At 35.7% G+C, this 15,443-nt stretch overlaps 1 protein-coding gene across 1 annotated transcript in view; it reads right to left on the reverse strand.

Moving 5' to 3' along the window:
- XKR9 (XK related 9) overlaps positions 1-15,443 on the reverse strand; it is a 39,205-nt gene extending 23,762 nt beyond the window's left edge. Inside the window, exon 1 of the mRNA XM_045560675.1 lies at positions 15,091-15,443. Within this exon, the coding sequence (XP_045416631.1) occupies positions 15,091-15,362 (272 nt within the window). The 5' untranslated portion in view covers positions 15,363-15,443. The remainder of the gene's footprint in view (positions 1-15,090) is intronic.

Genomic DNA, 15,443 nt, shown 5'->3' on the forward strand with positions numbered 1-15,443 from the left:
TTGCATATGTTGAACCATCCCTGCATCTCTGGGATGAAGGCCACTTGGTCGTGATGGATTATTTTTTTATAAGCACCTGAATTCAGCTTGCTAGGATTTTGTTGAGAATTTTTGCATCTATATTCATAAGGGATATTGGTCTATAGTTTTCTTTTTTTGTTGTATCCTTTCCTGGTTTTGGTATCAGGGCAATGTTGGCTTCATAAAATGTATCAGGGAGGATTCCTTCATTCTCGATGTTGTGGAATAATTTCTGCAGGATAGGCAGCAGTTCTCCTTGTGGGTCTGGTAAAATTTGGGTGTGAAACCATCTGGTCTGGGACTTTTCTTTATAGGGAGGTTTTTTATTGCTGTTTCAATTTCAGTACTTGATATTGGTCTGTTCAGGAATTCTATTTCTTCCTGATGGAGCCTAGGGAAACTGTGTGTTTCTAAGAATTTGTCCATTTCCTCCACATTTTCCAGTTTATGTGCATATACGTTTTTATAGTATTCATAGATGATATTTTGTATTTCCATGGCATCAGTTGTAATTTCTCCATTTTCATTCTTGATGAAGCTTATTACAGTTCTTTCTTTTCTGCCTCTCATTAATCTAGCCAGAGGCCTGTCAATTTTGTTTATTTTTTCAAGGAACCAACTTTTTGTTTTATTAGTCTTCCATATAGTTCTTTTGTTATCAATTTCATTTGGTTCCACTCTGTTCTTTGTTATTTCTTTTCTTCTGCTGGGTTGGGGGTTCGTTTGCTCATCCTTTTCCAGTTCATTGAGAGGATTCATTAGATTGTTTATTTGTGAGCTCTCTGTCTTTTGGATGCAGGCATTTATGGATATAAATTTTTCTCTCAGGACTGCTTTAGCTGTGTCCCACAGATTTTGATAACTTGTGTCTGCTCTATTATTTAGTTCAAAGAATATTTTGATTTCCATCTTGATTTCCTCTTTAATGCAATCATAGTTCAGCAGACGGTTGTTTAGTTTCCATGACTTTGTGTAGAGATGAGAGTTTCTGTTGGAGTCTATTTCTAATTTTATTCCACTGTGGTCTGAGAAGATGCATGGTATAATTTCTATTTTTTTTAATTTTTTGAGACATGCTTTGTGGCCTAGGATATGGTCAATCTTAGTCCCATGAGCTGATGAGAAAAATGCATATTCAGTGGTTTTTGGGTAGAACGTTCTGTAAATGTCAGTCAGGCCCATTTGTTCTAGAATTGTATTTAAGTCCATTGTTTCTTTCTTTATTTTCTGTTTGCAGGATTTGTCCTGTTCTGTCAGAGGGGTGTTGAAGTCTCCAGATATTATGGTATTGCTGTTTATCACTTTGTTTAGATCAAGTAGGATTTTTTTTATGAATCTGGGTGCACCTGAGTTAGGTACATAAATATTTAGAATTGTTATGTCTTCTTGTTGAATTGTACCCTTCGCCATTATATAGTGACTGTCTTTGTCTTTCATTACTTTTGTTGATTTGAAGACTAAGTTATCTGAAATCAGAACTGCTACGTCAACTTTCTTTTGGCTTCCATTTGCTTGAAATATTGTTTTCCATCCCTGTACCTTTTTTTTTCCAGCATACTATGGGGGTATAAAAGTTTAGATTACATACATTGCCCTTTCCCCCCACCCCAAATCAGAGCTTCAAGTGTGTCCATCCCCTAGACGGTACGCATTGCACTCATTATGTATGTATATACCCGTCCTCTCCCCCCTACATCTGCCCAACACCTGATTAATGTTATTCCTAAATGTGCTCTTAGGTGATGATCAGTGAAACCAATTTGATGGTGAGTATATGTGGTGCTTATTTTTCCATTCTTGCATCCCTGCACCTTGAGTCTTAATGCATCCTTGTGGGTTAGATGTGTTTCCTGAAGACAGCAGATACTTGGCTTATGTGTATTTACCCATTCAGCCAGCCTATGTCTCTTTAGTGGGCACTTAAAGCCATTCACATTTATTGAGAGAATTGGCAAATGGGGCAAATTTATGTTCATCCTATTGAGTTGAACTCTGTTACTTTGCTTCCTCACTTGAGCTATTGTGGTATCTAGCCTTTGACCTTTAGCTTTTGGGTGATTTTACATTCATGTGTGTTTTATTGTGCTGATCCATGTGTAACACTATTTTGAGTACTTCCTGGAAGGCAGGTCTTGTTTTGATGAATTCTCTCAATCTTTGCTTGTCTGAGAACATATTTATTTCTCCTGTGTATACAAAACTTGGTTTTGCAGGGTACAAGATTCTAGACTGGCCATTATTCTGTTTGAGAAGAGTGAGAATGGGGCCCCAGTCTCTTCTTGCTTGAAAGGCCTCAATTGAGAAGTCTGTTGTTATTCTGATCGGTTTTCTTTTGTAGGTTACCTGCTTCTTTTACCTTACAGCTCATAGGAAGACCTCTAGGGTGGCTTTTTTGATCAGTCTCATGACTGTGTGTTGTGGTGTCTTCCTGTTTGCAATTAATTCCCCAGGAGTCCTTTTAGCTTCTTATACCTGGATATCTAGATTTTTAGCAAGGCCTCAGAAATTTTCCTCTATTATATACTGAAATAGCTCATCCAACTCTTGTGTGTTGTCTTCTTCACCCTCAGGGATATCTATGATCTCACATTAGGCCTCTTCACATAATCCCAACATTTCTTGTAGGCTTTGTTCTTTTCTCTTATTTCTCTGCTCTATCTTTGTGACTGACTATTTAATTGAAAGGTGTTATCTTCAATCCCTGAGATTCTTTCTTCTGTTTGATCTACCCTGTTCTTGAGGCTTTCCACTGTGTTTTATAATTCCTTGAATAACTTCTTCATTTCTAAGAGTTCCAATGTGATTATTCTTTAATATTCCAATTTCTTTAGTGAATTTTTCTTCCAAGTCCTGGATTCTTTTTGTGATTTCCTTGTTATCCATTTTTTCTTGTATATTATTGAGTTTTCTTATGATCCATGTTTGAAATTCTTCCTCTGTCATTTCAGTGTTCTGAATTTGATTGATGTCCATTGCTAGAGAGCAGGTGTTCCTTTTTGGGGGTGGGCTTTCCGTTTGATTCTTCATACTTCCAGAGTTCTTTTGCTGATTGCTTCCCACCTGGATCAGTTGTTGCTTCTTATCTTTAGATTTTCATTTGGATAATGACATACCCTATTCAGTCTCTGAGCCAGTAGGTGGTGTTTATGGGTGAGATTCAACCACACCCTTTATGACGAGTCAGTAGATGCAGTAAAAGGGTGTGCAGAATGACCTCCCTGTCAGTAGGTGTCACTTGCTGGGAGGAGCAGGCTGCAGTGTTTTGGGGTCCTGAAACCAGTTCTTGTTCCTCTGGAGAGGCACTCTAGTGCCTCAGGTGGTGGGAGGGGCCCTGGGACTTCCAGGTGTATCCTTATTCTCCACCTCAGTGAGGACTTGTAGGGGAGTGAGTCTGGGCAGAGCTCGGTTGGGTAAACCTGCCCTCAAGCTCCACAAATGCTGTTAGCAGGGGTCAAAGGTCTGTTCTCTGCTTCTGGGCAAAGCTGCCAGGGAGAGGCTGAAATCGCCCCACCCAGCTGAAAAGTCTGTGGTGGGGGGGGGCTGTCTGATACCAGCAGTCTGGAGCAGGCCTCATTCCTTTCCAGCCTCCCCTATTCTGCGGTTTCTCCCGGGCCTCTGCCAGCAAGGAGGACCTTAAGCCAGTGGATTTTCCCTGGCTTTGATGCGAACCAGGAGGTTCCCTGCCCTGGACTGCAACCTCAGCGGGGCGCACAACCCTCCCATGGGAGGAGGGTTGCCTCTCAAGCACACTGATCTGTCCCTGAAGGCACACACACCTCAGTAGGCTCTTTCACAAATATCCCTTCTATGTCCCGGAGCAATGTGATCAAGACCTGGGTGTACGAGATGTGGTCTGCAGGCCTGTCCCTTGGGCCCTGGAGATCAATCGCTGACCCTGCCAGGGAGAGGAGTGCTGGTCTCAAGTCACCAAAGGGGTGTCCAACTGGATCAATGTCTCTTCACCTCAGGATTTGTCCCACTCTCCTGGAGTCACCCGGCAAGCAGCACCTGGGCAGTCTGACGGGTAGGGAGGTCACAGTCTGAGTACCCCTAAGTCTGCTGTAGGGCCCCAAAACAAAAGGTCTCGTTCCCTGCAAATGCTTCCGGGTGGTGGCTAAATTGTCTCTCTCAGCAGTCATGGGTAAGGAAGGGGAAGGGGAGAATGAAGCAACATGGTGCCTGCCAATCGGCTCAGGTTTGCGGGCCAGGAGGTGCCCTGAGGGACCTGGGAGCCTGCTGCCCTGTCTACAAGAAGCTCAGCACTCACTGGCGGCAGCCATCTCTGGGCTGATGTTGGCAGGTCTCTCCAACTGCTCAGGAGCCCACCAGCAGTCCAACATGCAAGGGAGGGGAAATTTAACTGCTCCACCTACCCTCATTGCTGGTCTCCAAGCCTCTCTGGGGCCTTTCTCCTTCAAATTCTCCTCCGCAACTTCTTCCTGTGGAGTCTTCTGCAGTTTCAGGCACCCTTCCTTCTGACCCTCGTCCAATCTATGTTTGTCTGCCTGTTTTTTGTTTTTTTTTTCACTTTACTCAAAAATCTTTCTTACAGAGACACTTTGGGTGGCGGTCTTTCTCATCCGCCATCTTGCCAATCCCAAAGCCTTCTGACAAGAGGCTCTCTTTAAACACAAAGACACAGTTTGAAAGGAAATCACCAAAAAAAAGTTGATACAGCTATACTAATATCCCAGACAAAACAGATTTCAAATCAAGGAATACTACCAGAGATAAAGAGGATCATGTCATAATGATATAAGAATCAATTCATCATGAATACATAACATTTCAAAATCTGTATGTATCTAATAATGAAGCTTTAAGATACACAAAGCAGAAATTGTCAAAGGTGAAGAGAGTAAAAGACAAAGCCACATTCTTAGTTGAGGATTTTAACACCTGCCTCTCAGTAATTGAAAGGAAAAGTAGACCTAAAAAAAAAATCAGTAAGAATAGAGATAGTTTGAATAATGTGATCAGGTTAATTGACCTAACTGACATTTATAGAACACTACAATCAAGAACTGAAAATTACAAATTCTTTTCCAATACACATGGACTATTCACCAAGTTAAACAATATGCTGGGCCATAAAAATGAGTCTTAATAAATACAAAAAGGTTGTAATCATACAAAGTATGTTCTCATAATGAACTTAAATAAGAAATCAATAATAACATATCTAGAAAAAAAAATTTGGAGATTGAAGTAAAAAGACCAGATCATAAATTTTTATAAATATCTCATCCTAGGAAATTTGAATGCGACTAAATGACCTCTAAGGGGTTATAAATTGAAAAATAGGCAAGAAAGAGGGTTAAATTATTTAATGCCCATTTAATGCTACAGAATGGCCCAGGGATCTGTGGGAGGAGGGAGACATGTCCCACTGTATGCTATTTTATATAACTTGAACTGTTTTAAAACCAGGTATTTAAAAGGAGCAAAAATCATTTCCATATTTTAAATAATTCAAATGCCTTTCATATATCCATAAAAGGAAAACTCTTCTTTGACAAAGAGAGGTTTTTACCACAAATAATACATATAATAGAAATGTAAAGGTGTCATCTAATTTACATTCTGGAAATGAAACACTCTACTCTAGAGACCCATGAGCAGTAACAGCATACTTAGTCACAGCAGGCACACACACCTAATAAATAATTCATGTTAATATTCCTTGTCTTTCATCTACTAACACAAATTCAATTTATCTATTCCTTAGGGAAAGGAATCCACAGTTCAGCAAATATCAACTTTTTCAGTATTCAGCCTGGACAAACTTTTGGATTATTTGGTCCATTTTTATGAACTGTTCAATGTTTGCTTATTTCTTACTATTTGTCTCAGTATTCTGCCACTTCCTGAACTAGCAAAATTCAAAGAGAAAGAAAAAGACAGGCAAAAAGAGAAAAGTGTCTGTTTTCCTACCTGGCATCTCTTACTAATAGCCAACCTAATTCAATTTTGCTTTTTCTTCTTTTTTATGATTGCTTCTATACGCAAAACATTCACATAATTCAAAAATCAAAAAATACAGAAAGTTATACAGTGAAAAAACTCTATCCCACTCCTGTGACCCAAGTACCCAGCTTTCACCTGACCCCATGACCACAAGAATTCACTCATTAGTTTCATATGTACCCTTCTAGAGTTTCTTTAGGCAAACATAAATATATATTCCTTTTCACCATCTTTTTTTGCACAGATCATAGCATACTATACCTGATGTCTGCATCTTATCTTTTCACTGAAAAATATATCCTGGAGATCTTTTCATTTCCATACACAAAACCCTTTTTTTTTAAGGAAGTTGGGGAGTGAGGTGGGTGGTTCAATTCCCTTTTCTGTTTTTTCCAGACAGAATCTTACTCTGTTGCCCTGGGTAGAATGCAGTAGTGTCATCATTTCTCACTACAGCCTCAAGCTCCTGGGCTCAAGTGATCCTCCTGCCTCAGCCTCCCAAGTAGCTGGGACTACAGGTGTCTACCACGATGTCTGGCTTATTTTTCTATTTCTAGTAGAGATGGGATCTCACCATTGCTCAGACTGGTCTCAAAGTCCTGAGCTCAAGCAACCCTCCAGCCTCAGCCTCCCAGAGTGCTAGGATAACAGGCATGAGCCACTCTGCCCAGCCCATAAAGCACTTTATCATTTTTCATTATAGCTATGTACTATGCCATTGCATAGATATATCATAAATTCTATCAAAACATATTTAAATTGTTTTCAATATTTTGCTATTATAAATAATGTACAATTAAAAAATTTTGTGAATATATCATTTTACATATATGCAAGTGTGATAAATTCCCAAAAGAGGAAACCCTTGATCTAAAAATACATTTATTAATATATATTTGCAATATGTTCAAACTGTCCTCCACAGATTATACCAATCCATACTCTGATCAACAAAGTATGAAAGTACCTGCTTTCCCATGCCTTGCCAAAAGAGTGTATTATCATTTAGATTTTTGTCAATTTCATGAGGAATAATATCTCAGTGTAGTTTTAATTGGCATTTTGTATTATGAATGAGGCTTAGCATCTTTCATGCAACTTAAAACTCATTTATATTTCCTTTTCTATGAACTACCCTTATTCTTTTCCCATTTTTCTATTGTGTGAATGGTCTTTTACTTTTTGACTTCCAGAAGCTCTTTAAATATTAGAGGACTAGCCCTTTTTCTTTTAGAAATTGCAAATATTTTTCCCTTAGTGTTTTCCTGGTGGCTTTGCTTTTACTTTTATTTGGAGATTTTTGCTTTTGTTTATTAGCATGCATTTTTTATAGTCAAATCTATAATTCTTATAGCTTCTGGATTTTGAGTCATAGTTATAAAATATTTCCCCATTCCAAGGTTATAAATGAATTCTCCCATGTTTTCTTATAATACTTTTATGGGTTTTTTACATTAAATATTTGATTCATCTGAAATTTATCCTGCTATGTAGTATCCTACCTAGTAGTATACCCCATAATATGCTATATTAAATTATCCCAATTCTAAAGTTAATAAAAACCTTTAGTGTTCTCATATTGGCTATTGCTTATTATTCAATTGTAGTCAATTTAAAAAAAAAAAAGTCTGTGGTCTGTCTATTCTTATGGTATACAGACAAAAACTCTTTCCTTGCACTTGTGGCATGGATATAAGGGGCACGGAGGGAGTGTTACTCTAGAAACAAAACTCTTCCAGATTATCCTTTCAAACTTTCTCCTGGCTTGAAGGAATTAGAGCCCATATTTTATCACATCAAAGACTGAGGGATGCTAAAAACATAAACTACATTTTGAAATTCTCTCAATTCTCACTTCTGTTTCTACCAATATACTTTTGAAGATTTTACCACCACTTCCACAGAATGAAGATTTCACCTCTACAGAAAAGGCTAAACTCTTTTCCAGATCATGTGCCATGGTAGGGCATGGCCTGAGCCTGAACTTCGTGTGAAAAATATTATTGTCCAATTAAAATTTACATATTTTATTTCTTTCTAAATGGCTATCCAATTTTCCCAACACTTCTAACAACTAAGCACAGTATCAGTAAGACTGTACAGTATCTGTATAACACTGTCAACCACATTCACTAAATTTCACTTACAGACAATCACAACCAATAATTATAGAAACACATATATAAGTATACATGAAATATTCATAAAGATGGACCCTATGTTAGAAAATAAAATCTAAATAAATTTCAAAAGATTGAAATCATAAAAGTATGTTATCTGACCACAAAGAGATTAAATTATGAATCACATCAAAATATCTATAGAAGATTCAAATATTTGAAAAAAAGTTTTTAATAGTCTAACCATTGGGTAAAAGAAGAAATCACAAGGTAAGCTAAAAAATATTTTGAACTGATAAATAATGAAGACAAAACATATCAAAATGTCTGAGATATAGCTAACGCAAGAATTACGGGGAAAGTTATGGCTTAAACGCTTCGTTGGAAAGAAGAAATGATTAATGGTAACAATAGGTTTCCATAGAAATGAAAAAGAAAAAGAAAAGCAAATTAAACATAGAAATGAGATAGAAAAAGAAAAGCAAATTCAACCTAAGTACATAGAAGGAAGGAAATAATAAAGATAAAAACAGAAATCAATGAAATAGAAAAGAAACAAGCAACACAGAGAAATTAACAAAGCTAAAATTTGGTTTTTTGAAAAGACAGAAGAAACTGATAAAGCTCTACCAAGACTGAATAGCAGTTGGGAGAGGGAGAAGAAAAAAAAAGAGAATACAAAATGTCAATATCAAGAAGGGAAAATAGGAAATCACCAAAGATCCTACACAGAGTAAACTACAATAAGAAAATATTGGGAACAACTTTATACCAATAAACTGGAAAAATCTGATGAAATAAATTCCCTAAAAAATACAATTTAATAACACTGACACAAGATCAAATAGAAAATCTGAATAGACCTATATCTATCAAAGAAATTGAATTAGTTCTCAAAAACCTACACATTAACTCCATCTAATATAATTTTGATAAAATATATTTTATCAAACATTTAAGGAAGAAATAATACTAGTCTTGTCCAAATTTCTTCAGAAAATAAAAAAGGAACATTTTCCAACTTATGAGGACAACATAAAATTAATCTAAAACCTGGCAAAGATATCACAAGTAAAGAAAATGACAGGCCAATATCCCTCATGGGCATGGACACAAAAATGCTCAAAAAGATATTTGCAAATCAAATTCAGCAACATATAAAAAGAATCATAATTAACTGGGTCTATCCCAGGACTACAAATTTTGTTTAAGAGTATAAAATCAATCAATGAAAAAAATGAATCAATGAAACATCATATGATCATCTCAATAGATACAGAAAAACATTTGACAAAATTTAACATTCATCCATAATAAAAAAAAATTCTCAAGATATTAAAAGAGAAGGAAACCTCTTCAATCTGATAAAAGGCATCTGAAAAACCACAACAGCCTAGGAGAACATTCAACAGTTTACTCCTGAGATCAAGAATAAGCCAAGAATGTTGCTTTCATTCCTTTTATTCAACATTTTATTGGAGGAGCTAACCAGTCAAATAAGGCAAGAAAAAGAAATAAAAGGAATAAATATTTTAAACAAGGAAGTCAAACTGTTCGTATTTGTAAATGGCATGATGATTTACCTAGAAAAATACCTGGAAACCAAACAAAAAAACTACTGCAATTAATGAGTTTAGCAAGATCTCAGCAGGTAAGGTTAGAAAAAAAATCAATTGTATTTCTATCTAGTGGAACAATGAGAGGCATTTAGAAAGTTCACAGACCAAGGACATAGGCTCACTAAAAGACTGATACCTAATCATAGGAACACAGAATGTTTCCCATTCCCCTACACCTTACAACCACATTACTGAAGTCTTACTTACTGCACTTCCTTTCACCCATATGTCATGTCAAGCTTTTTTTTTTATTTCAGAATATTACGGGGATACATTTTGGTTACATATATTGCCTTTGCACCACCTGAGTCAGAGCTACAAGCATTCCCATCTCCTAGAAAGTACACGCTGCACCCATTAGCTGAGAATTGACCCATCCCCTCCGCCCCCCTACTACCTGCCTGACTCTGGATGAATGTTACTTTCATGTGTGCCCAAACAACACACATGTGTTGGTCAATTAGTACCAATTTAATGGTGAGTACATGCAGTGCTTGTTTTTCCATTCTTGTGATACTTCACTTTGAAGAATGGGTTCCAGCTTCACCCAGGATAATACAAGAGATATTAGTTCACCATTTTTTATGGCTGAATAGTACTCCAAGGTATACATATACCACATTTTGTTAATCCACTCATGCATTGATAGGCACTTGGGTTGATTCTACTTCTTTGCAATTGTGAATTGTGCTGCTAAAAACATTCACATGCAGATGTCTGTATTATAGAATGTCTTTTTTTCCTTTGGGTAAATACCCAGTAATGGGATTGCTGGGTCAAATGGTAGGTTCTACTTTTAGTTCTTCGAGGTATCTCCATCTTACTTTTCATGTCAAGCTTTCAACCAAACAATACAAGGCATACTCTAAGACACAGTTAGAAGAAACACAGCAAGTATCAGATAGAACCAAACTCAGATATAGCAAGAATTTTGAAATTATCAGACTCTGAATTTAAAACGACTATGATTAACATACTAAGGGCTGTAATGTAAAAAGTAAACAATATCCAAGAACAGATGGGCAATATAAGCAGAGATGGAAACTGAGAAAAAATAAAAAAGAAATGTTAGGGATCAAAAACACTGTGACAAAATACCTACAAACATATTTAACTGAGGCCAGACACGGTGGCTCACGCCTGTAATCCTAGCACTCTGGGAGGCCAAGGCAGGAGGATTACTTGAGCTCAAGAGTTTGAGATCAGTCTGAGGAAAAGTGAGACCATTTCTACTAAAAATAGAAAAATTATCTGGGCCTCCTGGCATGTGCCTTTAGTCCCAGCTACTTGGGGGGCTGAGGCAGGAGGATTGCTTGAGCCCAGGAGTTTGAGGCTGCAGTGAGCTCTGATGATGCCACTGCACTCTACCCAGGATGACAGAGAGAGAGACTCTGTCTCAAAAATAAATAAAAAAATAAAGTCTATTTAAAAAATCAGGAAAAAGAATATATGACATCAAGTTGTATTATAAGATATAGTAATTAAGACAGTATGGTTTATTTGCAAAATGATGATTATGTAAAGAATACTAAGGAGTACACAAAAAAATTACTAGAACTAAAAAGTGAACTTAGCAAAGTCATATAGGATAAATGACCAATATAAAAACCAACTAATTCTACATAACAACAATGAATAACTAGAAATTGAAATTAAAAATAAATACCATTTATAAGAGTATCCAAAAAATGAAATTCTTAGAGAAAATTATAACAAAATATGTATAAAACCTATACGTTGAAAACTACAAAACATTGCTGAGGGAAATTAAAGAAAGTCTAAATAATCCTCAAGTGCCCAACCTAAAAAAAAAGTCTAAATAAATGGAGAGGAAACCCGTGTTCGCAGATTAGAAGACTCAATATTGTTAACGTCATTTAGAACTGTATATTTTAAATATGTGCATTTTATTGTATATAAAATTATACTTCAATAAAGTTCATTTGTTTAAAAATTGATTGATACATTGTTGACACAGACTTTCCTTGAACAGATTTGCATCCCAGGTATGCATAACCTGTGTAGGCCAGGGAACCTCAAGCCATGAAATTATGTGTAGACTCCATCTGATAGAATCTCCAGGCATCTACTAGGAACAAAGTCAAAGCCTCTAGGGAGAGCTTTGTGAAGGCCCCACAAATTATTTTTTCAAGGGCAATGACCAGAACACAATCACTGATACCAGGCATACAGGAAAACAAGGCACTATGAACACCCAATTGTAGAATCAGAGCCAGCAGTAACAAACCTGAAAGGGCTTCAGATATTGGAATTATAAATAAAACAACAATGCTTACTATGTTTAGCAAAGATATAGATGACAAGTTTGAAAATATTTGCAGTGAATAGAAAACTATAAAAAGTGACATAGACTTGAAAAGATAGAGCTTCTGAATTTATATTAAACAAAATTTAAAACTCAGTGGTTGGATGTAATAACACCTTGGCCACAGGGAAAGAAAATAATTGCCAAATAAAAAAGAGTTATGAAAAATGTTATAGATTGTACCATAAAGAGTAAAAAAATAAGAATTTTAACAATCTAACATGTAAGAGTCATGTTAGATACAGTGAGAAGGTCTAACTTACATTTGACTGGCATTCCAGAAGAGAAAGAAACAGAAATGTGGTACAGAAAACGTTAGAAAAGATAATGGCTGAGAATTGTGCAGAACCAATGGAAGATAATAATCCACAAAATCAAGAGAACCAGCAATTCCTAAGCAAGAGAAATAATATCTACACTTAAACATATAATTAAACTGTAGAAACCCAGAGATAAAGAGAAAAATCATAAGGGGAAAAAGACAAAATACTTTCCAAAGAGCAGAAGTCAGACTGAAATCTAACTCCCCCAAAGCAACAATGGAAACCAAAAGACAAGAGAATGTAAGATGTAGAGAGAAAATAACAACTCATCTAGAATTCTATAGTCACTAAAATATTTCTCAAGAATGATGGTGAAATAAAGACATTTTCAAACAACCAAAAATTGAATGATGATGTCACCAATAGACCTTCAATAGATGAAATTCTTAAAAACAGACCTCAGGAAGGCAGACGATAAGTGATTCTAGGTGGAAGGTCTGAGATTCAAGAAGGAATAAAAAATAAAGTGATTAGTAAATCTATGGGTAAACATATACAAAATTTAATAGAATTTAACTACATAAAGCAAAAAATGCAGTAATAATATCATCTAGTGAGATTAAAAATAAGAATTAAAAGCCAGCAATATTAATGTATAAGTTGGAAACATGGTTAAATGGAATTCAAATGTTTTGAGGTCTTTATATTATCGATATTAACAGTAAAGGGTTTTTTTTTACTTTACACTTGGGATAATTTAAGAGTACATGGATTACACTTTTAGGTAGGACTCAGTATGTTGGAGCAAACCCATGCTCATGTCAAAACAAGAGAGACTAGAAACTGAGCTGATGTTTCTACAGATGTCTCTTGCCGGGAATATTTGCTGATTCTGTTACTCAGGACAGGAGGTTGAAAATCTGTATTTTTTTTCCCCAGGCTGTTGTTAGGAAACAGAGAAACTAGAATAGGTTTTAGAGGTCTTAAAGGACTGTAGACTGAAGGACCACAAACTCAGCCAGTTTTTCCCAAAAGACATTTGCCAAATTTTGAAACTATAACATAGAGGCTAAAAGCTAAGCAGAAAGTCTTGGAAAAACAAAGCAGAATTTTTGGCAGTCTTGTGGTACCAAGGAGATAAGGATTAGTGTTCAGAACCTGTGGGGGTGAGAATGACCACATCACGCTCTCAGCGCCTTCGAGGCTGCACCATAGGAACACAGGCAAACCAAAAGTACACTGAACCTTATTCTAAATGCCTTCCAGAGAAAAAGAAAAATACCATCATTTGAAGCCTCAATCATCTTTTATATACAACGTGTGACATCCAATAAAAAGTTACTAGGTATATCAACAGACACAGAAAAATCAAGGTAATTTTGCCTTCCTTTTATGACACAATTTATAACACAATGTCTTGCAGTACCTTAAAGTCATCATTTGCAACACCAATGAAAACAGTTTTGTAGATGTGAAAATTTTCCATCAATATAATGGCAAATAACAGAGAACTTAACATATTTCTAAAGTCTCTGCAAAAGTAATTATCCTTCTTCAGATATTACAGCTATATAATTTTCACTATTGCTCATACAGAATACTCATTAAATCTCACTTATTACACACATATCTTACTTATCAGCACTAACTTTTACTCCATTTCTTTAAACATTTTCATCTAATTTAGAATGTGCTGTTCCAAAACTGACTTCCAATACCAACAACTAAAGTACTTTCTTTCCAGTTTTTCTAAAATCTGTAAACTTTTTTCTTATTGCACATTCTGTTTCTCTTACAAATTAAATTCTAGCTTTAAAAAGACAAAGTATGTGAAAAATACTTTGAGAACTATAAATCTCCATACAAACATAATGGCATTATTATTATTTATTAATAGAAGAAAAGCTGGAATTTTTCTTAATACTTTCAACTAAGGTCCATGAATTCGTTGCTTTTTAACAAGATAGAATCACAAATTAACTTCTATGTAAGCTATAAAAATAGCCCAAATCCAAAATCTAATTTTAAAAAAGTATGTTATCCTCTTTTAATAGTTGCCTTTCACTTTTTTCTTTACTTTTAAGCTGCATATTACTTTTAACAGAATGAAATCCCCTAAGGTAATAATGGAGAGGTCATATGAAATTAAATATATGGATAATCATAGAATTCTCAGACCTATTTAGATTCCAGTTTCTTTACCTCTGACTGGGGGAGGGGGCAAGGGCAGTATACGTAACCTAAACTTTTGTACCCCCACAATACGCTGAAATAAGAATAAAAAAAAAAATAAAGCTTCAAACAAAATGATTGTTAAGGTTGTTTTTAATTCTGTCTATGACTCTGAATCTAGCTCACCACATGGCTACTGCATTATTACAGTAAAAATCACATTTAGTTAAATCAATGGTATAAGTAACTTTAAGTGCTCTCTCAGAGTTGCAGGTAATAATCTATAGTTGCACAATCAGGCTTAGAACATACACAGAAGATAAAAATTTCACAAGACGTAGATGTCTTTTTCCTTTCTATAAAAACAGAGTACATATCAGAAAAAAGTAACCTAATGAGGTAAATTAAAACACTCTGTTAATGAACCTAGACAGTTCTGACAATGTAGCAATGACTCATCTAAGCACCACTAGTGAGGAGCAAGTAACCTTTGTGCTACATGCAAATAGGGGACCTTTGTACATGTGACTACCCAGATACAAAAAGGTAGTCTCTGTTTGGATAAAGAAAAACAGTGTTAATGATCAAAAGTGTATGCTTACCTTGTAAAAACTCCTCCTTGCAAGCAATGAAGTAGAAGCAAACAATGCTGACTTTCTTGGCCTGCTTTCTTTAAATCAGCCTTGAACCAAGAATAACTAAAACACTGGACCACAAGTGTTCCAAAAAGCATAAAGCTTAATGCTAATATGCCAAAAACATATTGTCCTTCACGGAAAAACTTGACAGATACCCATATGTCCACAATTAAGTCAGTTACATAGATTATAATGCCAAGAACTGACATCATAAAATCATGTTTAGTATATTTCATTATAAATCACTACAGCTCTTGGTTACTTTCTTCTCTCATACAAAAAAAAAATGCCAGAACAAATATTAGTGCATCTTTTGA

Source organism: Lemur catta, chromosome 9 (genome assembly GCF_020740605.2).
Source record: "Lemur catta isolate mLemCat1 chromosome 9, mLemCat1.pri, whole genome shotgun sequence".
NCBI classification, from domain to species: Eukaryota; Metazoa; Chordata; class Mammalia; order Primates; family Lemuridae; genus Lemur; species Lemur catta.